Source organism: Taudactylus pleione, unplaced genomic scaffold (genome assembly GCF_031769625.1).
Source record: "Taudactylus pleione unplaced genomic scaffold, aTauple2 ptg000019l, whole genome shotgun sequence".
Classification (NCBI taxonomy): Eukaryota; Metazoa; Chordata; class Amphibia; order Anura; family Myobatrachidae; genus Taudactylus; species Taudactylus pleione.
The window spans coordinates 21504764-21531721 of record NW_028284421.1 but is presented as its reverse complement, the minus strand read 5'-3'; the positions used below and the strand labels follow the sequence as shown (position 1 = coordinate 21531721).

Genomic DNA, 26958 nt, shown 5'->3' with positions numbered 1-26958 from the left:
AGGCCCCTAGAACCATGAGGCCCTGGGCAGTTGCCCGTGTACATTTAGATGGCCCTAGTTACACAGAAGAATTACAAAGATCGTTTACTATATTTTATAAATTTGCTATTCCCTTTATATGTAGATGGTGCAATGACATATGCAGAACTCAAATAAATCACTCTAGCGCAGTGGTTCTCAAACTCGGTCCTCGGGACCCCACACAGTTCACGTTTTCCGGGTCACTCAGCAGGTGCACAGGTGTATTCATTAATCACTGACACATTTTAAAAGATCCACAGGTGGAGCTAATTATCTCAATTGTGATTCTGTGAGACCTGGAAAACATGCACTGTTTGGGGTCCTGAGGACAGTTTGAGAACCTGTGCTCTAGCACACTAAAGTCTGAGATGTATAATGTATCTAGTAGGTTGCAGCATTTGTATCCTTTGGAAAGTAGGAGCACCATATAACATAACTGATGGGCCCGGTTTCATCCGGGTAGACCTTAGATATTTACTATTTTCCATTTCCTTCATCCCGTTCTAACTAAACTTATATGCTAATTTATTTTTATACATCTAGGGCATAGGTTCTCAAACTCAGTCCTCAGGACCCCAAACAGTGCAAGCTTTCCAGGTCTCCTCAGAATCACAAGTGAAAGAATTAGCTCCACCTGTGGATCTTTTAAAATGTGTCAGTGAGTAATGTTTACACCTGTGCACCTGCTGAGTGACCTGGAAAACGTGACCTGTGTGGGGTCCTGAGGACAGAGTTTGAGAACCACTGATCCAGAGTAAACCTTTTGATACCTTTGTAAACCACATTGGTTGTTCTCTCCTCAGGTGCTAGGATCACCTGGGTGTACTCACGCAGGCCATGTACGACTGCCCATGTGAGCAGTCCTCCCTCAAGTCAATCCCTGCCACCATCAGCGACTGCCCCTGGGACTTGATGATCATTGTAAAGCAAACCTTGAGGGGGAACTGCAGCCACTTGAAATCGAAGGGGCACTCTGATGGTATGAATGGTATGCAGCGTGGTACGAACACCCACTTACCCGGAGCACAGCCAGTGAACATTGTGACCTCGATGACGTTCCTGTGAAGGGCCTTTACTTGCAGCCTGGTGACATTGCAGACATTGGGCAGATTGAGGTGCGGCAGCCACATCACTGGAACCCCTACTTTGAGAAGACTGTTGCTAGGAGGCCAGGATGGTTAAGGGTGCTGAGGAAGTCCACGGGCTAGTGGACCGCGTCATCAATTTGCACTACCAAGTACACAAAGCTGTATTCCATTTCTGCCCCTTTGAACAACTGTAGTAGTCATTAAAGACCATAGCAGTGTCATTCTTGGGGGTCAGAATGGCATGCTCACACAGCTGATCCATGGACTTTTTTTTGGATATCAGCAATATCAGGGTATATCCTGGCTGTGAGGTCTGCTAGGGTCTTCACTACTGTGCCTAGGCCTGCAGGGGCGGTCACCTTTCCCTCAAACTAGGGATACTCTACATCCCCTATTTTGAGTAGGAGTTCAGAGATTTGCCCAGAGGAGACATCGCCTATCAAGTGTACCCTCATGTTTTTCTTGAGAAAGTGTTTCAAGATGAGGGCCGCCTTAGCTTCGTCAGCTTGAATTCCCCTCGGTATTACTGGCAAAGTTTGCCAACTAGCAGCACGGTGATGCCCTCCCATCACTCGTTGCCCCTGATGTCTTTGAGAGTTCTGCTCAGTGCCTCAAAACCCCTCTTGTGTGCCATGGTACTCTCGTCCCAGACAATGAGCTTAAAGTCCTTACACTGATTGGGTAATGTTGCTTTGTCACCCAATCACCTCAGTCAAGAGGAAACTTTTTAGCCCCGGAGGAGGCGAATTTTGCTCAGAATGTGCTTGGTCATGGAAGGACTATACTACCCGAATTTCATGTTTTTAGGTCCAGGGCTTTGGAACGGGTGTTGAAAAATATTTTTAGGATATACTCCATAAACATCCATTTATTGGGGGGGAACCCTCAAATATTAAGGACCCCCAATCTATGAGGGATTACAGCAGATATGGGAGATGTCTGATGCTATCCCCCATTTTTGTTTGCAAAAGCAGCCCCATAGGTCTCTATTGGGGCTGCTAAAATGCCAAATTTACTAAGCTCTGAATGCGAAGATTAGCCATTGTAGCCTATGAGCTACAGATCACAAAACACTCCTGGAGTGCAGGATCGCTGCCTGACAATGTGCACATACAGTCAGTAGTTCCGTGCATAGACCGTAGCGCACAAGGCCTCCACACCAGGATATAAAGCAGCTGCATTAGCAATCACTTTACTTCTTACAATCGCAGGAACTGCATGTTTTTAATATATCACTTGGAACCTTCATTTCTTATTGACGTGATAAGAAATTACAATTATTGTGTCTAAAACTCCATTAGTAATAAAGATGCCCCTTAATGAGCAATATAACCTATTCACAAATTATGTGAAAACTGCAATATCTCCTGTTTTAGGCAAACTAATGGGGACAGCAGTGTGGACCAGATAAATAAAGCGCCATTGGATGTGGATTTTTGAACATTACTCGCTCCATATAGTATATTTAATGCAAGTTATGGAATGACCTCCAAACCAGTAAAAACACTGATTATCAAATGCATGCTTTTATTTTGTGAATTAACGGCCAATCAAATGTCAATGTGTATAAGGCCTTAATCTTCTATACTTACAGGGTGTTTCACTCACTATTGGCCCCAAAGTTTTTCTTATAACTTTTAAAGTAATTAACGTAATTTAGTGGAATGTGACACAGACATACCTTGGTCTATGAGAGAACATTAGGCAGTCATGCGGGTAGGCCATTTGTCTGTCTTTCACTTCCTGCTTCTGGCATTTTTGGACAGCCTCCTCCATCGACATCCAATAATGTTAGTGGTTTCCAGTTTTTTTTCCACCAGATGCTGAATGGTAAATTTTGCTGGTAGTTTCTGACCTCCAAACTGCTCAATAAATTGTCTTTGGCAATCATTTATCCACTCAGTTTTCCAGTATGTCTGGACAATAAATACATGTTGTTCAGCTGTGCACCGGTTCATATCGGCATGTTACACACAGACACGGTGAATGTGGGTGCCTCAGTACACAACAACACTGTCAGAAGCAGGAAAACCTACTGACTAGCAGTGGCGGCTCCAGAGGTGTGGCTGCAGCGCAGGCCAAATCCAAATAGGGGAAAAACACCAACTGCCATCCTCACTGGCATCCTAGCTGGCAGTTGGTGTGGCTCTCCTATTTGAATTTTGGGCTGCGCTGCTGTCTAGGATGGTGAACAGCTGGCCTGGATGCTAATGGCGAACACTTTCAATACTTGCTATGTCTTCCTCATGAGGACAGGTACAAAAGGTCGACAGGGTCAAAGGTAGACACAAAAATGGTTGACAATTTTTTTTTAGCCCTAATCTTCACCCTAACCCTTCCCTTGGTGTCTAAACCTATCCATCTAGTTAAGTGTCTAACCCTAACCGTGGGGGTAAGTGCCTAACCCTTAAAAAATAATTAAAAAATGTGTCGACCACTTTTGACCCCGTCGACCTGTTGTACCTGTCAAACTTTTTACATGTATAACTTTAGTGTGTCTGACTTTTGTCTGTGTCAAACTTTTATCCTTGTCTAACTATTAACTGTCTAACATCTGGTGTCTATCTAGACATTGTCTAACTAATCACTGTCTATCTACAGTCTGGAACCCAAAATAAAGTTCCTGGTCGGAGTCTGTTTGTTTGGGCTAATCTCGAGAACCCTCAGACGGATTTTTATGCCGTTTTCACTATTCTATAGAGCATTTTTCAAGGAAGGTTTAGGTGTATAAAACATTAATGTATGACAAAAGGGAGCCGAGCAGTGACGATTTTAATGAAGCAAGTCAATGTAAAAACGGACGTCCAAGCACTTTCTTGGCTTACACTGCCCAAACCTTTAAAAATATATCACAACTTTATTTTATACCACGTATAGATTAAATAAACAATCATGGAATTTGATGGCAGATAAGAACCATTTGGCCCATCTAGTCTGCCCTTTAAGGGTGCGGTTATTAGGGTTAAGGGTGGAGTTGGATTAGGGGATTGGTTAGGGTATTAATGTTAGAGTATTAGGGTCAGGGTTCGGGTTAAGAGTAAGGGTTGGGGTGTTAAGAGCTAGGATAGTAGGCACAACTGTGAGGGTTTTGGGTAAGCTGTGTTTACTGATACAAAATGTAAGTTTTTCCCTTTTTTTACTGTTCCTATTCAATTTATGTGAAAAACGATTCTTTAATTTCAAACGAGTCAAATTCCCAGTAAGAGACTGCTTTGGTATGACAATAAATATAGCACAGGGACAGACACTTAATGTGGCTGGTGTTGACTTAAGTGGAGACTTTTTTCTCATGGACAACTTGACGTGGTCCTTTCGCAACTCACGTCAAAACTAAATCTTTTTGTGCAAAGCCAGGGTGTGTCGCTAGTATTTAGGACAAGGAATATACAGTGAGGCTTTAAATTTATCTGAGATAGTAAATTAGGTTAATAGAAATCTGAATGTGAAAAAGCCGCTTACCAATAAAATGCATGAACACAAAACTAAAATAATTTTATCACTGCACTGGTAAGAAGAAAATCTATATCTGCGTTTTGTCGTAGAATTATTAACTTTTGTCCGCAGCGCCATACAATGAAAGCAAAATTACATACATATTGCAAAAATACAAAGAATAACCACAATACAAGGATAGAGGGTAGCATGGAGACTCTCTAAAGCTTGATAAGCAAGCAATGATGGGTCACACAAGTGATAATAGGGAGGAAACAGCAATCAATGAGCCTGTACCTACAAAGTGGCGAAAAAACAGAATCAGAGTTACCGAAAGGAAGAATGGAGACAGGGGAATATATGCGCACTAGTGACAGGGAATAAAATTCAAGTAACAGTCTGCTTAAAAAAAATAAAAAAGTATGCAAACACAAATAATGAACATAAAACCAAGAGAACATAAAAGGGTGGGTATGGATGGCTGACGGACAGAATGTGGGCGGTCAGAAGACCGACAACAGCATCCCGCCTGAGGGCCTGGTATTTTTAACCCCCCAATCTCTCCCCGGGGGTTCCTAACCCTAACCCTCCTTCCCGCACCCTAAACGTAACTTTCCCAGTGTGGTGCCCAACCATAACCTTCCCCTAGTGGTGCCTAACCCTAAAATCCACCCCCCCCCACCACAACCGGGATGCCATTATTTTCATCCTGTTCGGGATAGCGGCGTCGGCATCTTTATCCTCTTCAGGATTCGTGTCGGTATATCGACGTCCGGCATCGTGACTGCATCCCATATAAAATTATTTAGAAATTATTTAATTGCAGTTGATATAATCATCAAATTGAGAGCTGGTATGTCATAGAATCTATGTGTGCAAAAATGTAGTACATAACTATTTAAGAGTATTTTCTTCATGTTTTGCTTTATAGGTTAGATTATAAAAAGGGCTGTTACCATTCTGTGTTAATTCTTGTGGAACTCCAAATTAGGGGAAATCTTCCAACAATAAAGGGTCCCAACTCAGTGGATTGGTGATGGCATGCCTCTATGTAGCTCCCAAAATGCAGATGTCCTGGCATGACCAAACAGGCTGGAGCTACTCCGTCAGTGTGCACCGATTAGATTCCAGGTAAACTTTCAGATCTGTAGGTTAATACCTAATTGGTTGGCTGGGCTGATAAGGTAACAGTAATAACTACTGCAATGAGGTCTATTGATGATAGTCAGTGCGTATCATTCGCAATAGGGTCAACTTTCTCAAAAATCTTGAAAAAGTTCTCCCATTTGAAGTGAAGTGTACCATCACAATGTGTAAGGCAATTTTGTTGTCTATTTACTGCACTTAACTGAACTCCTTTCCATATTCCATACATTGATCCTGGATTCATCATCTTCACCACTGTCCACCTCCCTCACCAAGGACTTCGTTTGGAGCTGTCACACAGAGCCCTTTTAAACCATTGTTTTGTTTAAGTTAATATAAACTGTGTTTATAATGTATATCTCACACAATAGTACAATTACACATTTAACTTATAATGAAGTTTTCTTAATTTATATATATTTTTTTTTTAGACCTTGGCAAACTATTTAGCTGCTTTTGGTTCCTTCTTTGCAGTATTTACAGGTGACTATGCTGTAATTGACGGATGGATAACTGTTACCCAATAGTAATAAGGGTTTTATAAGTTTCTCTCACAACAGCACCATGGGAGCCAATTGTATTAGAACTGGTACTTTTTTCAAAACTTTATAATTGCCTGCAAGATAGTGCAAACTCGATAAAAATCTGCTTTACCTTCAAGTGCAGATCTGAATAGAAAAACATTCAGGCATAACCATGCTTTTACCATTTTAGAAAATTAGACTGATACGAAACCTGTAACTGCAATGGTCTTAGTAGAGTTTATCAATAAAATCACAGTAGGTTTAAGGGGGGGGTATCCACTTAGCGATTTAGGCAAGCGATTGCACGATAATGATGTCGTTATCGTGCAATCGCTTGCAAATCGTGCATGTATCGGGCATCTTTTGGTCAGAAGCGACCAGTGATACGCGTGCCCGCCGGTTGCTTCCGACGTCGCCCTTACATGCTGGTCAACCTGACAATCCCGTCAGGTTCAGCATGTCCGGGGATGAGGGATGAGCCTGGACTGAATGAGTGAATGTTCAAGTCTAGGCACATCACTAGATGTGCAAACGAGAGCACGATTGCAATGTCGTAATCGTGCTCTCGTTTGTATATCTACAAGTGGATACCCACCTTTACAGATCACGTTTTGAGCAGATTTTGTTTTCGGCGTTATAAGGAAATCAAATATATATTTGGGGAATAGACAATGCGTTCTGAAAAAGGAGGAATGGTTTGTGTGGGTATTATAAGAAAATGACTAACCAGATCAAAAAGTGCTGAGAAGGCAAAACAAACAAAAAACATCCATGGTTAAATATCTGATCGTGCAGGCCCTACCTTACTCCTTTCTTAAGCTAAATCAACCACTTAAAGAGGCGAGTGAACTGTGCTACGAGATTTAAGTCTGCACCCGTATTTAAGTAGTCTCCAAAATCTGTATGAACATTCTTACAAACTTTTTCTTTACCGGTATTGGGTGAGCTAATATTCTTTATGAATCTGGTCAAGTGAAAGAATGTGTTCCTTTAAAATAATAATTTACATGGACAGAGTTCTATTAAGTTTCTCTGAAGATAAAGTAGGTTTATGGGGGTTTAAGTATGAGATGCGCAAGCGGCGACACTGCCAGGGAGGCAAAGCACTGCTGCAATGCTGGCACCTGTACATGACTTGCAGTGTGCCTGACCTCTTCGCCTCATACCAAACTACAGTACACAAAGTAATGGTGCTATTAGATGAATGGCTGTTGAAAACGGGATGTAGTTAGTAGATCGACAGTCATTGCCAGAATGTTGAATTGTCAGAATATCGACAGACAGGCACATAGTGTTAGGCTCCGATAAGGGGGGGGGGGGGGGGGGGTTTGAAATGGTTAGGGATAGGCCATGGAGGGAGATTTAAGGTTAGTAGTAGGGGAAGAATATGCGCAAAGAGACGTCACATGACCACCGGGACCATACCCGTTGAGAACAAAACCAAACTCATTGACAGCTGGCTTAAGAAACAAATCCTATTTTACTGTTCTGTTCAGATGTCATTACCAAAAAAAAATAAAAGTACACTTTTTATAGCTACTTCTATGTGAATTGCTATTAGATTGTGAGTAGATTTAGAAAGAGCCAGCTTTATCTTCAATTTCAGATAATTGTGCCTATATAACAGCCCTACCAATTGACTTGTTTGTTCCAAGAAGAAAGATTGCAGTAAACAATTGTCCAAAATGTGGGTAAAGCATAAACTTCAAATGTGTGGCTTACTGTGAATATTCGGTAGTCTCTTGACCAAAGCCAGATAGAGGGACAGCTGTTCGGAGACCTAGGTCTTGGCTGCCTGGTAGGTGATCCTGCACATCCCCTTCTACAAAATAATGCAGGTGCCAATAGCTGTACTGGCCTACCCTCCCCTCACACACAGCAAGACTTGATCAGCGATGTGAGTGGAGCTGGATGACTGTAGTTTAGGGAAGTTAATGCTAAAATAAAATAAGGGGTTAGGATAATTGTGTTTATTAGGGTGAAGAGGTTAATGTTTTTTATTGGTTTAATTAAAATGAAAATTTTATTTTGAGAAGACTGAGGGAGCCAATTAGAGGTTTAATATATATGAATGGATGATTGGGGTTAATAGTGGGGATGAATTAATGATTGTAAAGGGGTTAATTATGTTGAATGTTGTTGTTCCGATGATCCTGAACTAATAAATGATTTTTGAGGAGGTGATAGTTACTATTATGTGGTAGTCACAAAAAATGTATGGCAGTTCCTGGGATGCTCTGCACTGTATGGCACTCACTGGGATACTGTCTATTGTATGATTGTCATAGGTCACAACAATGCTCTCTGTAATGTGGTCACTAGTATGCTGGTCATAAAAGGAATTCGTATGCTGTATTGTATGGGCATCACTAAGATCCTCTATGTACTGTATAGTGCTCTCTGATTGCATGACAGTCACTAGAATGCTCTCCATTTGTATTGTATTTTGGTACATGGAAATTGCAATACATCATACAGCCTCAAAATTTACTAACTACTTTTAAAGCGCTTTACCCTTTACATGATTATTCTCTTAATTTTAGACCTCAGGAAGACATGGGCTTCCTGCAATGTTAATTCAGCTCTGCCCATGACTGCACGTAAGGTAAAACGAATGTCACATAATAGATCATTCTCCAGAGGTATATTTATCATTTAGAGGCTTATTTATCAAGCATTGAAAAACTTAGAGAGGCGGACCAGTGGAGAAGTTGCCCATGGCAAACAATCAGATTTGAAGTAACATTTATCAAGTAGTCTATAAAATAATAGGTAGGAGCTGATTGGTTGCCATGGGCATCTTCTCCACTGGTCCACTTCTCTAAGTTTTTCAATGCTTAATAAATGAGCATCTTAACCTGTTAGGTGGATGTAGCACTTATTTATTTATTTTTGAAAGCATTCCTCTTCTAGGCAGACATATTGTAAAGCTCTGAACACATGGAGTACAACACAGGGGTAAGCATGCCAAGCTCCAAGGTAGCGTGGCCAAATAGGAAACTAGTTCTACAGTAACAGACTGCCTGTGACTGTTACCAGGCAGGTGAAAACTGCAGTGTAGCAGTAGGACAGAAGAGCTGCCCTTCTATTGGAAGCATTCAGTGTTTCACTGGGACAGGCAGGTAAAGCAGCAGTCTATATGGGAAGTACCACATTGTCCCCTAACGCACCCTGGGGCTTATTCAGAGTTGTCCACAATTGCCATCACAGCTACAATGCCGTAAGCAGCTGCTGTGCAAATATATGAAAGTGTCACAACAGACTGGCTATGTCTTTCCAAATCCCAGCATCTGCATACAAAGACACAGCATTGCTTGCAGATCAATCAATGTTAATAGTCTTCAGTAACGCTATGGTCGTGCAGAATGGCCCCGGGAAATGAGACGCCAGAGACATGTTTACTGCATATGATATCACAGATGCCTCCAAAGTGATCATGACACGCCCGAGTTTTTAGCTGGCACTCCCCGTTGCCTCCCTCAAACACTCCCTGACTGTCTATCACACTGCAATAAATAGTTGCTGCGAGCCACTATGGTAATGTACCGTGACACATGCACAGTGCAACTGAGATGCATGCGGCCATTAATTGCATAACTCTGAATCAGGCCCTAAATACGTAACTAAACCATGCTTGTAATTTGTGTAGCATATCCAAAAGCTCAGCCAAAGCATCACTTAAGTGTTATTGCTCTAAGGTATCCTTGGGACAAATACACTAGTGCCATCACATCACAACTGTAGGGTCACAACCTCCTGTTTTTTCTTACGCCCATCATTTTTAGGGTCCCATATAATGTACATGCAATAAAAAGAAGTGACACAAAAACAGGGTGGCATTTAAGATAACTATTTTCTGTTATGCAGCTTCAACTACATTCTGAATATATATTTGTGATCACAGACTTCAAGTGCTTGAAGTTGATGCTTTTGCACAAAATTGCAGAGATAGTCAAAACAACAAATCTTATTCATAAAACTGAAAGGCCAAAAATATCAGTCCATCGCATGATCATGCGCGCTTGTCCTCCCATGCCCAGAAAAAAGTGCGAGAATTCCCAACAGCTACTCTGACACAAACAAACAAAAAAAGGAAATGGAAAAAAAAGCTAAAAAGGAACTACACGTCCTGTCTAAGTCACTCCTCATCTGAAGAACTCTGGTCAAGTGTGTACACCATGAAGAGAACTTCAGGTCGCGCTGGTACGCAGGGGTGCCCAGGACGCACAATCTCAAAGCCCAGGAAGCTGAACGTCTTGAGAAGTGGACCTATGAAAAGAGGAGGAGGAACAGAGAAACGTAAGAAAGAAATACAAATGACATTTACAGCATTATAGTCCTAAACATTGCCACGCAAATCTCTTTACAACCAACTTATAACGAATAGCTGCTACTAGATGAAGAGGTCTGTGGGCCAAATGTAACAGCCTGGGTGGTTGCCTTTAACAATGAAAAAAAATATTACGCTGTAAATCGCACGGCTAAATCGGTGAAATTTCTACACTTGCCGCAGAAGTTATTACAAGTTCTTCCTAGAATTTATTAGCGCAAAAACATTAGTTTTCTTTTTTTATTATTAGTTCCAGCCCCTATTCAATAAGCCCACACATCAGGGTTTTCTGTGTTAACTCTGCAGTTATTGGGTGATAACAGCTATTGAACGCACGAATAGTGTACTTAACACTGGTTTTTGGGCGTTAACACACAAAATCTGTGTATAAGCCCGAAACTACGTTCATTTAACGGGCATGAAAACAGCTATCAGATGAATTTGTCATGCTAATTGAATAGCCTCGGGCATTAAAGCCAAAGGCTAACTCACGCTATTACCCACGGTAATTTACCATGGGTACTTTAAAGTAATCATAAGGTAACTAAGGGGGGAATTATAGTGCATAAAAGTGCGCTGCCATATTATACTGGTGATAATTACATGTTTAAAAAATGTAACTTCTAATATGATATCTAATGACATTAAGGCTCAGATACAAAGCATCAGTGAATGCAGATTTCTGAGCACAATGGCAGGTTTTGACCCCTAAATGACCAGATAAACCAAGTTTATGCTTCTTGTGTCAAATTACACATGAAATTCATTTTCAGAGCTAAGCCACCTATCCTGTGGTTATTTATAAAGGCCATGTCAATTATTTGCAATGCCCATATCCAAATCATGGCATGCAAAGGCAGATTAGCGAAGTATACTTCGATCTACTCGGGCAGCGCAGCCCGTGTAATGCTTAGCATCACTGCCTCACAGCACTGAGGTCGTGGGTTAGACTCCAATACGGCGGCCTTAACTGTGTGGAGTTTGTGTATTCTCCCTGTGCTTGCGTGGGCTTCCTTCGAGTACCGTGGTTGCCTCCCACACTGCAAATATATACTGGTAGCTTAATTGGCTCCCAACAAAAACAAATTAACCCCAGTGTGTATATGTGGTAGGGAAATTAATTGTAAGCTCCACTGAGGCAGGTACTGATGTGAATGGACAAATATGCTCTGTAAAGCACTGCAGAATGTGCTCGCACTACATAAATAATTGGTAATAAATAATAAATTTGGGCAGCAAATTATGTATAAAGCTGCCCACACACATAGCGATATTTTACCTGATCCGGCCGATTCCGACACATTGGAAAAACAGATCGTGTAAAATATGGCCAAATCGCGAGGAAATCATGAGTCATGATCACGATGCGATGCGCGTCCCCGCAGGTCGCACATAGCATCTTCAGATTGCCGTGCTGTAGGGCAGATCTGACAATCTCAAGTCAGGATGCACTGGAGTAGTTAGGAGGCACGATAGATTGTGTGTCACATTGGAAGCATTTTCAGACCAAATCGTGTGCAGGACTGCCAGGGAGCTCCCGGGGAGAGTTCAGGGGGAAATCGTACACATCGTGTGATTGAGATCACATCGCTATGCGTGTGGGCACCTTAAGAGTCACCAAAAAAACAATACACTCTTTGCATTTTAGAAGAGTATAACTTGCAAAATACATTAGGAAGGTCTACTTATTAGAACTACATTTGTTTATTTTTTTATTTTTAAATAAACATGCAACTTTTTGATTTCCCAAATTTACAGAAACGGAATGCATCCTTTCTGATCTACAGGGTGTCCCTAGAGTCTGGACACACAGGAAATCTCATTAAATATTTTTTTTTAACCAACGCACATTAAATATGGCTGTCGAGAGAAGAAAGAATTGAAGTGGTACTTCTCAGTGGATGTGAAGGATGGTCATATCGAAAGATAGCAGATGAATGTAAGTCATTTAATTTTTTGAAAATATGCTTTTTTGCCTATGTGACAAGACTTTAGGGACACCCTGTACAGTGCAGAGTTGTTCTCAGCTTGTGCTCTGGTTTTACCATAAGTAAATGCACTAGGCAGTAAAAATAGAGTTGTGCTAACCAAGCTCCTTACTCAAAAGCTGGCCAATGGTTTTCCTGCAGCTACAGTATATCAAACTATTATCCTGACCACTGCTGCGCAAGTCCAGAATGTAATGTCCTATTATCCATTATCAGACATTCTGGTAAATGCAGCCTAAAAATAGTCATTATAAGCCATGCTCTGACCACAATAAAAGACTCCATTAAGCCCAGGAGTAATGCAGTCTCTTCCATATTGGCCATTAATAAATGTATCAGGATTGTAGAGTATGTGGTCAGTAATACACAGCACAAAACCACAAGACGGAGACCGTGACATAAAATATTCAACAGGTCACAAATCTGAAATTGATGACTCAAATAAAACTGTTTTGTTTTATTGTTTTTTTTTTTTTCTTTTAACCTGAAGGGATGACGTGTCAATGATAGGAGGATGTGGTGACTGAAGATTTGGGTCAATTCAATTAGGAGTGAGTGTGTGAAAGCAAGTTTGTTTTATGAAACTCGCAGATTTTGCACAAATGTGCGCACCCAAGAAATGAGAGATTCACGGGTCTATTTACTAAGCTGCGTTAGGATATAAAGTGAACGGAGGTAAGGTACCAGCCAATCAGCTCCTAACTGCCATCTCACAGGCTGTGTTTGAAAAATGACTGTTAAGAGCTGATTGGCTGGTACCTCATCTCCATTCACTTTATATTCCAACACAGGTTAGTAAATCGACCCCCCCAATTAGAAATGCCAAACTGCAGTAGTCGTGGATGTGCGACTTTTACAAAATGCGACATGGGCGAAGAGCATGAAAAAGTGGAGAAGCCATCCTGGACCCAAAAACAGCGACAACTAAGATAGCAGGACCATATAGGAGGCTGTTAGGGGCCATAAAGGGAAGTACTGGAGGTTTTTAAAATGTGTCAAATGGTTGATTTTTCCACTTTTTACTAACGGTTGAAAAATGATTGCAGGCAGGTGTTTTTCATCCAATTAAAGCCTTGAAAAATGATAGCAGGCAGGTGTTTTTCATCCAATTAAAGCCTTTCTAGTATTTTGGGGTTCAGAAAAAATGTCTGTATAGTTTTTTGTTATCAGTGTTTTTATACAAGTTTGTAAAAAAAAAGTTTAAAAAACACCTCTCCCATCAACCCCTTCACATACCTGTCTAACATCATTTACACCTCCACACACCTGTCCCACAACATTTACACCTCCACACACCTGTCCCACAACATTTACACCTCCACACACCTGTCCCACAACATTTACACCTCCACACACCTGTCCCACAACATTTACACCTCCACACACCTGTCCCACAACATTTACACCTCCACACACCTGTCCCACATCATTTACACCTCCACACACCTGTCCCACATCATTTACACCTCCACACACCTGTCCCACATCATTTACACCTCCACACACCTGTCCCACATCATTTACACCTCCACACACCTGTCCCACATCATTTACACCTCCACACACCTGTCCCACATCATTTACACCTCCACACACCTGTCCCACATCAGTTACACCTCCACACCTGTCCCACATCATTTACACCTCCACACACCTGTCCCACATCATTTACACCTCCACACACCTGTCCCACATCATTTACACCTCCACACACCTGTCCCACATCATTTACATCTGACTACATCTATCCCACATCATTTACACCTCCACACACCTGTCCCACATCATTTACACCTCCACACACCTGTCCCACATCATTTACACCTCCACACACCTGTCCCACATCATTTACACCTCCACACACCTGTCCCACATCAGTTACACCTCCACACACCTGTCCCACATCAGTTACACCTCCACACCTGTCCCACATCATTTACACCTCCACACACCTGTCCCACATCATTTACACCTCCACACACCTGTCCCACATCATTTACACCTCCACACACCTGTCCAACATCATTTACATCTGACTACATCTATCCCACATCATTTACACCTGCATAATATACTTGTCCCACATTATTTAACCCATTATTGTGCATTTTAGAGAAATTCACCTGAAAACTGACATGTCTTTATTGGCCAAAGTATGCTATTCAAACCCCTCCAGGTTTGTGATTAGTCATTAGGAGGAGTGTATCAGAGGTTCTTTACTGTGTCCTGACATTTTTACCTTAGAATAAAGATTTTTCCCAACCTTTTCACCTGCTCAAGGGGATGCGCACAAACAAATTGCAAATTTCCTATGAAAAATAAACGCAAGTTTGGAATTGGATTGCGAATGGAATTCGCACTGCGAGTTCACCATGAGAATGGCTTGCAGCAGCCAACTTGCACCGAATTGAATTGACCTCTGAAGACCAAATGGAACTCAGTAGCCAGAATTCTATTTTCATTTTCTAAGTGAAAGTCCAGCAGTAACCACATTTGTTAAAGCGGTAATTTGGTATTTTGTCAGTGTTGAAGATACTGAAAAAGTGTATTATTACAAACCATATATAACTAATGGCGTACCAATACCTGTACTTTATGATATAATGTGTGTGTGTGTGTCTGAAGATTTTGCACAATGGAGGAAGGACAATAAACATTTGCAATTTCGCCTTTTTGTATGTTTAAAAAGCATAACTGATTATATATTAATCTTCGGCTAAAAAGAGAACTCCCTTCATATATCAAAGTACATATGACCGCTTAAAGATATTCAAATTCAAAGATGCCGCTTCTCTATCACTTTCACAAATTGGTACAGCTGATTTACGGACACACCAATTAATCATATAGGGGCTATTGCAGAGTTGAACGCAATGCTGCGCACTGCTAAATACATGTGCAGAGTTGTACGCATCTATGTAACCGCACTGCCCCCCAAAATTTAACCGCTAGTTGTAACTACGGTCATAACTATCAGAGCGCATTAGCACCAACTCTGTACCTTCTGGCAGAGATCAGTCAGATCTCTGCATAGGCAGCAATTCCACCTACACGCGGATGATGTGCCCACAAGAGGATGCCCTATCACCACCCAGTTACCCCGTCAAAGAGGAAATGTGACTTGGATACATAGGACTTTGAATTGCCTGTGGTTGCACACGCTCTGCATAATGGGACATGTATATGCATGGAATGGTTCATTACATCGGACAGGTACTGAACAAGTCTACTGAATGACAAATCTAAATTTGAGGTTCACTTTTACAGCTGAGAAACAGAATGTACATTTTCTGCATAGTAAAATCTTTGTCTTGGCCACCTCACTTTATTTTAGAGTATATACATGGGATCACCAAGACTTCTAACAGGCCCGGGGATTGGGGAAGGGCGGCTACATCCACAGTATGTACCTATGATCGCCTACAAGGACATTGGCTGGGCAATCCGTACCCGCACCCCCCCCCCCCACACACTCTTCCGTCCTGGCACCCCTGTGTATACAGCTCAGCTCTGCATGTTTATTGTATGCATATGGCTCAATTCCTCCTTCAGCCACCTGTGAAGACTATGTGAATGATTCTTTGTAAATAATATGAGATATGGTAAGAACTTACCTTTGTTATCTCTATTTCTACGAAGTCCATAGGGTTCCTCAGGATACCTTGGGGGTATAGGTGATGACGTCAGGCATAGGGCACCATAGAGTTAAGTTTTCAGCCTCCCAGGATGCACTAGGGTCCCTCTCCTATACCCCGCCCCCGAGCCAAGGCATCTCAGTTACGTACCGAGCCATAGGCCGGAGGAGGAGAAGGAAGAGAGAAAAGATCTGGATACACACAAGAATCACATTCTCACCAGAGGGAGACGGAAAAACCGGTGACCAGAGTAAAGCCCATCTGCAGCACAGGTGTGACAGGGCGGGAGTCCTGTGGAACCCTATGGACTTCGTAGAAATAGAGATAACAAGGGTAAGTTCTTACTATATCTCATATTTTCTACTTCAGGGTCCATAGGGTATCCACAGGATACCTTGGGGATTTCCCAAAGCAGTATCCTTCAAGGGTGGGGACGCTCCTGTGCTGAAAGGAGAATCCGCCGCCCGAAGGAAGCATCCTGAGAGGCAAAGGTGTCAAACGCGTAATACCTCACAAAGGTATGGACAGAGGACCACGTGGCAGCCTTGGAGATCTGGACTGCAGAGGCACCACGTCGAGCTGCCCACGAAGGACCCACAGACCTAGTGGAATGAGCCCTCACAGAGGATGGAACCGGCAGGCCTTCATGAAGATAAGCTTCTGAAATTGCCATACGGATCCAACCTGCCAAAGTTTGCTTTGAAGCAGGCCAACCCTTTTTACGGAAGCCATAGAGGACAAACAAACAAGACGTCCGACTTCCTAATCGAAAAAGTGCGGTCAACATAAATCCTTAAGGCCCGCACAACGTCCAAAGTGGCCTCACCCACTGACAGGTCAGGTGAGTTAACAGCCGGCACAACGATTTCCTCATTGATATGAAAACGGGAAACTACTTTGGGAAGAAAATCAGGACGAGTGCGCAGCACCGCCCTGTTCCCATGAAAAATCAAGAAAGGGGGTCTACAAGAGAGCCCCTAAATCAGAAACACGTCTGGCCGAAGCAATGGCCAGAAGGAAAATTGTTTTAGCTGTCAGCCATTTAAGATCCACTGAGCCCAGTGGTTCAAACGGCGGTCCCTGGAGAGCCCTCAGGACCACAGCTAAATCCCAAGGCGCCACCGGTGGAAAATGGCGCGGAGTTCCAAGATGTTTATCGGAAGCTCCTTTTTCTGCCTTGGAACAAGTGTGGACCAGTGACCGCTCCCCAGCCCCGAAGACTGGCGTCCGTTGTCAATAGGTCCCAGTTCGCCACTCAAAACGGACGACCCTTGTTGAGATGGGTCGTCTGCAACCACCAGGCAAGGGACAGGCGAATCTCCGGAGTGAGCACCATCGTCTGGGATTTGAGAATCTGAGGCAGTCCATTGCATTTGGACAGGATCAATTGCTGCAGAGGTCTGGAGTGAAACTGGGCATATTCCACCATGTCGAATACGGACACCATGGAGCCCAGTAACCTCATTGCCGAGTGAAGAGACACACGGCGACTCTGCAGACAACTGCGCACCCTCAACTGCAAGGCAGAGATCTTTTCCCCCGTCACAAAGATCCTCTGCTGACTGGAGTCCAACAAGGCTCCGAGGTGCAGAATCCTCTGAGACGGGATCAGGGTGGACTTCTGCCAGTTTATCAACCAGCCGTGCCGTTGCAGTACTGCAATCGTCAGATCCAAATGGTGTAGAAGGAGCTCCGGAGATCCTGCTACCAACAGAAGGTGGTCTAGGTACGGCAACATGCGGACTCCCTGCAGCCGCAGGGAAGCCGCCATGACCGCCATAACCTTGGTGAACACACGTGGTGCTGTCGCTAGGCCAAAAGGTAACGCCCGGAACTGGAAGTGATCGTTGCGGATTGCAAACCTGAGGAACTGTTGATGGCGCGAAAGAACAGGGACATGCAGGTAAGCGTCCTGTATGTCCAACGACACCATGTAATCCCCAGATTCCAGCACCAGAATGATGGACCGTAGGGTTTCCATCCGAAACCTCGGCACCCGCAAGGACTTGAGTGCTTTGAGGTTGAGGATCGGACGGTACGACCCATTGGGTTTCTGCACCAAAAACAGATTGGAATAGAAACCCAGGCCCCTCTGGGAGAAAGGAACAGGCACTATAACTCCAGCCTGGAGCATAGTGTGCAAAACCTTCCGCAGTTCCGTGGCTTTGTCCCGGTCTGATGGATGACCCGTGGTGAAGAATCGGGATGGGGGTCTGTGCCGAAAGGAGAGGGCATACCCGTGAGAAACCACCTCGTGAACCCAACTGTCTGTCGTGGTTACCGACCAACACTGGGCGAACCGTAGCAGGCGGCCTCACTCTTTGGGATCCCCCAAAGGGAGGCCCGGACCGTCAGGCTGCAGGATTGTCATCGGACTTAGGGGCCGGACGCCTGGTACTCCATCCCTGCTTCCGGGGCTTGGCCGATTTCTTGGGGCCAGCCTGTCGGGGAAAAGACTGTGCTTTAGGCCTACCCTGGGCCCTGTAAGGCCGAAAGGACGACGTACCTGAACTGGAAGGAACTGCAGCAGACGGGAGACATGCCGATTTGGCTGCCGCCAGCATGGCTACAATTTCGTTCAGATCCGGACCAAATAGGACCTCTCCATTAAAAGGCAAAGCTTCCAAGCCCTTTTTGGAATCAGTGTCCGCCTTCCAAGATCGCAACCATAAGGTGCGACGAGCCGCCACAGCTGCCTAAGAAATCCGAGAAGTCAGGGTACTGATATTTAAAGCAGCTTCATTAATGTAAGTGGCCGGATCCCGGAGATTGCCTATCAACTCGGTCTGTTCAGCCGAACAGTCGGAATCGAAAGACGCCTCTAAACTATCTGCCCAGCGCTCCATAGCTCTGGCTACCCAACAAATGGCCATAGCCGGTCTGGCTGCCCCCCCGCGAGGGACTAAACGGACTTTAGGCACAGTTCCACCTTACGGTCCATGGCATCCTTTAAAGGAGGACATGGAGGGCATGGGCAACGTGGCACTTCGGACCAGGCATGTCACATGGGAATCCACCTGTGGCGGGGATTCCCACTTAGAAAAATAATTGTCCGCAAACGGATAAGCCACTGCTAAACGTCTCTGAGGCTGATACAGTTTGCCAGGATGTTTCCACGCCTCCTCTAAGTGGTCCACCAATTGACCCGAAAGAGGAAACACTGTGGCGTCACCCTTAACATCCTTGAAAAAGGCATATTTGGATTTTGATACCGGAGTTTCATCATCCTCAATAACTAAAGCTGTGCGGACTGCACGAATAAGGCCAGGTATATAAACCTTAGACTTAGCGTCCGACTCTTTAGTACGGAGAGGTTCTTGGTCCGAAGGATCCAGAATCTCCCCATCATCGGTCGCCCCCTCACCATATTCATAAGGAGCGGACAGAGACGCCACCGGTCGCTTGTGAGGCCGCAACACAGACTCCCCTTGTAACACATCTGACAAATGCTGCACAGAACTTGTCAGAGAATTAACCCACGCAGGCTCCTGAGAGACCTGAGGAGGGGAAATAGGGAGACCTTGGGGTACCATCAGTTGTCTCGGGAACCCCTGCATGAGTGACGACACCACTGACTGCTGGGACAATCCCATCTGAGGGAACGCAGGTTGCGGAGCTAACTGGCCCACTAGGGTTGTAAGCACCTTAGCGAAACAAGCCCAGGGCGGTTCCTGAACCGGAGCCGTGACAGTAATTGGCCGCGACAATAAAAAACACTGTCGACATAGCCCCCCCGCGCTACCCTCCCCCTCCGCTATAGGTAACTTACACGTAGTACACAGAAGCTGGGGAGGAAAATCACTCTCAGACATGATGGCAAGTATGTGACCCCTCTCACTGATACACTTTAGTATAGTGGGAGAAGCGCCCTGCAATCACCGCACCAGAAGGGCTTTAGCAGAAGAATAGCAGGGACAGTGAAAAGGCGGACAGTAGAAAGTGAAAGTACAGGCAGCAGACGCTAGCAGCAGTCACATACAATACAAAGAAATCAATCCCTGCACTATCAGCGCTGATCCTCAACTACGCAGACACAGGGCCTGGTAGGACACAGCGCTGCATACACAGACCTGTTCCAACGGAGGAGAGGTATGCCGGGGGACCCAGACCACGATGCCACCGATCAGCAGCGTCCAGCATGCTTTCTTGTACAGATGGCCACCGAGGAGCAGAGAGGAGGCCGGCCTGGGGGAGGATCGCTGCCACAGGGCCAATCGGCAAGTACAGAGAGGCTGTGTGCAGCGGGGGAGGCGCCGGCTGTGAACAGGGAAGGCGCGCTCCCCTGGCATGCATTTAACCCCTGGGACGCCGCAGCGCTACCGCTCAGCTGCAGTCCGCTGTCCCAGGGGGGTAGTGGAAGCGCAGGTCTGTAACTTGGCTCCACGCTGCAGCCAGTCCCCAGGGAGCCCCCTGCCTGGGGACTCCGGACCATGTTCCAGCGGGGACCATCGCAGGACCCTGCTGCTTACCTGCTGTCCCCCTTAAATCTGGCCATGGTCCCAAACATCTGGGGTCACCGCTAGCTGTGACACCAGATGCCTACAAGCAACCCCGGACCAGTACCGGCGTTCTGGTACCGGCGGGGGTGTAGGGAAGACAGCATGGACGTCAAGAATGACTGTCCATGCTGTACTTCCAGATGGACAGCCACAGCTGCCTTGAAGAAAACTTCAGGGGCTATCCTTAGCCCCCCTCTGAACAGGTGCATCCGACTCTGAGCCGGGCACAAACGAAACTGGGATGCCTTGGCTCGGGGGCGGGGTATAGGAGGGGGACCCTAGTGCATCCTGGGAGGCTGAAAGCTTAACTCTATGGTGCCCGATGACTGACGTCATCACCTATACCCCCAAGGTATCCTGTGGATACCCTATGGACCCTGAAGTAGAAAAAGCAGTGTGTAACATAATGGCTCGGCATAAATAAAACACTAATAAAAAGCAGGAGAGGGGGCCAGTGTGCAGACTCCGTGCTGGCACCCTCCTCTCTCTAGCGGTGCTGCGGTAGGTGCAGTAGAGTAGATTTTGGCTTAGTGGCAGAATATACTGCACATGTGCGAGTTTCTGGGAAAATGTATCCAGTGATTTTTGCTGCTCTGCAGCGCCAGCTCGGTACTGCAAAGCAGCACTCGAGACAATGGACAGGTAAGTTTAAAGACTATATGGGTGCAAGGTGTGCGATGTGGGCCCCCAGGGGCCCTTGTGCACCAGACATGCTGCACCCATTATAGATACGCCCCTGAATAAAGATTAATATACAGCACTTGCAATGTTCATTTCTAAAGAAAAGGAAAGTCTGCACCACGTACCTCTGTCTTCCCGACTCTTTCTGAAGCAGATAAAAACATATCTCACTTTCATCTTTTCTTCTGCAAACTCAAGTAGAGCCAACAACCTGGAGACAACAGATAATCCTCAGATATGGATCAAACTATATTCATCAATACAAGAAAAATGACAGTGCCAGGACAAAGAAATTGACAACTGGCCGTTTACTAACTGTATTACAGATAATGGTTAGCATTACTGCCTCACAGTAATCCCAGTTTCCTCCCATGCAGGTAGGTTAATTGGCTCCCAACAAAAAACAAACAAAAACAAAACAAAAAAAACAACTTAGTGTGTAGGTGTGTATATGTGGCATGGAATATAGATTGCAAGCTCCACTGGGACAGGGACTGATGTGAGTGTGTAATGCGTTGCGGAATGTGTGTGTGCGAGCTATATAAATAACACGTAATAAATAATGTGTCCTCATATACAGTCACGTATACAGCCACTCTTGGCGCACCAGGTCCCATGTGACTCGGCTTGCGTTGACCATCTTTTTCATGTCTTAGTCGCAACACTTGTATATCTGTGAGCAACGGAGTCTGAATCTGTGTACGAAGTGCTACAATGCAGCGGCCACTGTATATAAGTAGTATTTACAAAGTGGGCCATGAGCTATAGTTCACAACAAGAGCATGCAAGGAACCAAGAATTACGCAAATAACTGTATAAATTAATATTACATGTATCAATGTTACTATACAAGTACATTATGCGAGCAAAATCTAGTTGTGTTTGATTGAAAAAAAGAGAGAGAGATCGAGAGAGTGAGAGAGAGATCGAGAGTGAGAGAGAGATCGAGATCGAGAGAGATAATCGAGAGAGAGAGAGATCGAGAGAGAGAGAGAGATCGAGAGAGAGAGAGATCGAGAGAGATCGAGAGAGAAAATTAGGCAGCACTCCATGGACTAATACGGAAGATAATACGTCACCAGAACGTTGTTTCAGATTACTTTTATTTCATCTTTCTTGAAGGATAAAGTAACGAACAATGTTCTTACCCTAAGTAGGGACAACACATGTGAAACAAACCAGCCCGATCACAGCCAGACTTCCGGGGTAGGGTGCGATAACATTACACACACATCCCAGCCGTCAGATGGTCTCTAAGGCACCAATGAAAGGAGTGCATTACCCATCACCAGGGAAACAATAGCAACATACTTTATCAAACCAGAACAATAGGCCCACATGTTAATACAGATAAAGGCAATCTAGTGTTGCCTAATACTCAAATAAATACATAAGGCACAAGTAAAGATGCAAGCACATACAGTAGAGCAGCACTACTAAAGAATGTCAGTATGAAATATGTATCCTTAACGAGAGATGAAATAAAATTAATCTGAAACGTTGGAAACCACGGTCTGGTGACATATTATCTTGCATTTAAGTCCATGGAGTACTGCCTGATTGACTGTATTATTTGACTGCGCCTATTGGCTCTTACAGGATGTGCACCCGATCATTTGCTTAGCTCACTGGAGTGCCGTTCCATCAATCCTCTCTCAATATATATATTTATTATCTATACATAACCTTATAACAAAGACTAGCTGCATACCCCTCTTTGCTCCCATCAGCTAAGATGCCCTCGGGGATTTCCACGAAGAGGCTCTGGTTTGACAGCATGGCCTTCCATGAGGACTGTTTCACCTCGGTAACCTTATACTGAAAGTAGACGAGGTGGGGCTTCCCATCATTCCTCGGGAGATCCTGAGAAACTGTAAGCTTCTCGTCCTAGATTGGAGTAAAAAAATATTGGTGAGGATAATAGAGAAAGAGCAGAAACATTGCAAGAATTCTTTCAAAACAAGACCCGTATGCCCTTTTGACAACTATTATGACCAATTCTAGAAAGTAAATGTAAGTTTGAATATCTAATAGTATTGAATTTAGATAACACAACACAAAACTTCTGAAAATGTTTTTATGCATTTTATTTCTCGTATTCTCTTGGAGTGTCTAAGAGACTCACAAATTTCAGGGAGTCCTCCAATGAGAGCAAGGAACCCTCCTGGATCCTGTGTCAGACTGGGGCAAGAAGGGCCCACCGGGAGAATGCAGTGATAGTGGCCCATATTTAGGGGTGTGGCCGGCCTCAAGAGGAGGTGTGGCCACTAATAAATATTATATATATATATATATATATATATATATATATATATTAGGGGTGTGCACCGGCCACTTTTCGTGTTTTGTGTTTTGGTTTTGGATCTGGATCTTTCTTCGTGTTTTGGATCTGGATTGGTTTTGCCAAAACCACCCTTCCGTGTTTTGGGTTCTGGGTTTTGTGTTTTGGATCTGTATTTTTTTTTTAAAAAGCATAAAAACAGCTAAAATCACAGAATTTGTTGGTTTCTCTGCTCCTATGCTATTATTAACCTCAATAACCTTAATTTCCACTCATTTCCAGTCTATTCTGAACACCTCACACCTCACAATAGTGTTTTCATGTCCAAAAGGTTGCACCGAGGTAGCTGGATGACTATGCTAAGCGACACGAGTGGGCGGCACAAACACGTGACCCATCTAGGAGTGACACTGCAGTGGCAGACAGGATGGCAGTTAGAAAAACTAGGCCCCAAACTGTACATAATGCAAAGAAAAAAAAGAAGTGCAAGATGGAATTGTCCTTGGGCCCTCCCACCCACCCTTATGTTGTATAAACAGGACATGCACACTTTAACAAATCAATCATTTCAGCGCCAGGGTCTGCCACACAACTGTGGCTGAAATGATTGGTTCGTTTGGGCCCCCACAAAACAAGCTGGCAATTAATGTGTCCCTGCACAAACTGGCTCTACGGAGGCAAGATGTCATCCTCATCCTCCTCATCCACCGATTCCTCACCCTCTTCAGTGTGTACATCCTCATCCTCACAAAGTATTAACTCGTCCCCACTTGAATCCACCACCACAGGTCCCTCTGTACCTTCTGGAGGCTGGTCTCCCTGGAAGAGCTGATAATTCATTTTGATGAACATCATCTTCTCCACATTCTGTGGAAGCAACCTCCTACGCCTTTCGCTGACAAGGTTCCCGGCTGCACTAAACACTCTTTCGGAGTACACACTGGAGGGGGGGCAACTCAGGTAAAATAGAGCCAGCTTGTACAGGGGCCTCCAAATTGCCTCTTTTTCCTGCCAGTACAGGTATGGACTGTCTGACATGCCTACTTGGATGCTGTCACCGATGTAATCCTCCACCATTCTGTCAATGGTGACAGTATCATATGCAGTGACAGTAGACATGTCAGAAATTGTTGCCAGGTCCTTCAGTCCGGACCAGATGTCCAAACTTGGTCCTGCCTGCCCTGCATCACCACCAGCGGGTTGCTTAGGATACCTAAGTTTTTTCCTGGCAGCCCCAGTTGCGGGAGAAAATGAAGAAGGAGCCGTTGACGTGTCACGTTCCGCTTCAGCTGACAGTGTGTTCACCAGCAGGTCTTTGCACCTCTGCAGGCTTGTGTCGGCCGGAATGAGAGACACCACATAGGCTTTAAACCTAGGATCAAGCACGGTGGCCAAAATGTAGTGGTCTGATTTCAACAGATTGACCACCCTGGAATCCTGGCAAAGCGAATGAAGGGCTTCATCCACAAGTCCCACATGCCGAGCGGAATCGCTCCGTCTTAGCTCCTCCTTCACTTTCTCCAGCTGCTTCTGCAAAAGCCTGATGAGGGGAATGACCTGACTCAAGCTGGCTGTGTCTGAACTGACTTCACGTGTGGCAAGTTCGAAGGGCTGGAGAACCTTGCACAACACGGAAATCATTCTCCACTGCGCTTGAGTCAGGTGCATACCCCCTCCTTTGCCTATGTCATAGGTGGATGTATAGGCTTGTATGGCCTTTTGCTGCTCCTCCATCCTCTGAAGCATATAGAGGGTTGAGTTCCACCGCGTCACAACCTCTTGCTTCAGGTGATGGCGGGGCAGGTTCAAGAGTGTTTGCTGGCGCTCCAGTCTTCGGCACGCAGTCGCTGAATGGCGAAAGTGGCCAGAAATTTTTCGGGCCACCCAAAGCGTCTCCTGCACGCCCCTGTCGCTTTTCAGAAAATTCTGCACCACCAAGTTTATTGTGTGAGCAAAACATGGGACGTGCTGGAATTTGCCCAGATGTAATGCCCGCACAATATTGGTGGCGTTGTCAGATATCACAAATCCCCAGGAGAGTCTAAGTGGGGTAAGCCACTGGGCGATGATTTCCCTCAGTTTCTCTAAGAGGTTGTCGGCGGTGTGCCTCTTACTGAAACCGGTGATACACAGCGTAGCCTGCCTTGTAACGAGCTGGCGTTTCTGAGATGCTGCTACTGGTGACGCTGCTGCTGTTGCTGCGTAAGGTGATACATCTACCCAGTGGGCTGTCACAGTCATATAGTCCTTAGTCTGCCCTGTTCCACTTGTCCACATGTCCGTGGTTAAGTGGACATTGTGTACAACGGCATTTTTCAGGACACTGAGGACACTTTTTCTGACGTTTCTGTACAGTCTCGGTATCGCCTGCCTAGTGAAGTGGAATCTAGACGGGATTTGGAACCGGGGACACACTACCTCCATCAATTGTCTAAATCCCACTGCACTAATGGCGGATACCGGACGCATGTCTAACACCAACATAGCAGTCAAGGCCTCAGTTATACGTTTTGCTTCAGGATGACTGCTGTCGTACTTCATCCTCCTCGCTAAGGACTGTTGGAGGGTCAATTGTTTAGTAAAAGTAGTGGTGTTCCTACTTCCTCTCTGGGATGATGAACGACTCCCAGCAGCAGCAACAGCAGCAGCGGCAGCAGTAGGCGTAGCAATGCAGGATCCTCCGGAGGAATCCCGGATAGGAGAGTCAGTCATGCCAGTGACATGGCCTGCAGGACTACTTCCGATCCTGACTAAGGAGGAAATTGACGAGGAGGGAGTTGACGGTGTGGTTTGCAGGCGCTTGGATACAACAGGACAACGGGATTTAGGTGTCCCTGGACTGCTTACGGTCTTAGCCAAAGTTTCTGAACTTGACAGTAACTTTTTATGAACGCGCTGCAGGTGCCGTATAAGGGAGGATGTTCCTAGGTGGTTGACGTCCCTACCCCTACTTATTTCACCTTTACATATGGTACATATGGCACATATGGCAAGACAGTTGTTGTCCGGATTTGGATAGAAATATTGCCAGACCAAAGAGGTGGAATGTTTGGTCTTCTGCCCAGGCATGACCGTGATGGGCTTTTTCATCCCACGGACAACAACTGTCTCCCCCGGAGCCTGATTTAAACAAACCACATCACCATCAGAATCCTCCTCGCCAACTTCCTCCTCAGCGCCAGCTACACCAGTATCCTCATCCTGTTGTACTTCAACAGTGACATCTTCAATTTGCATATCAGCAAGTGGACTGTGGGTGCTCCTTTCAGCACTTGCAGGGGGCGTGCAAATGGTGGAAAGAGCCACCTCTTCCCGTCCAGTGCTGGGAAGGTC

At 44.9% G+C, this 26958-nt stretch overlaps 1 protein-coding gene across 1 annotated transcript in view; it reads right to left on the bottom strand.

Annotated features, from left to right (window-relative positions):
* Nucleotides 1–10045: 10045 nt before the first annotated feature.
* OAZ2 (ornithine decarboxylase antizyme 2) overlaps nt 10046–26958 on the bottom strand; it is a 49247-nt gene continuing 32334 nt past the window's right edge. The window contains exons 3-5 of the mRNA XM_088445918.1: nt 23056–23231; nt 21470–21555; nt 10046–10480 (exon numbers count right to left, since the gene is read on the bottom strand). Of these exons, the coding sequence (XP_088302044.1) occupies nt 10350–10480; nt 21470–21555; nt 23056–23123 (285 nt within the window). The 5' untranslated portion in view covers nt 23124–23231 and the 3' untranslated portion in view covers nt 10046–10349. The remainder of the gene's footprint in view (nt 10481–21469; nt 21556–23055; nt 23232–26958) is intronic.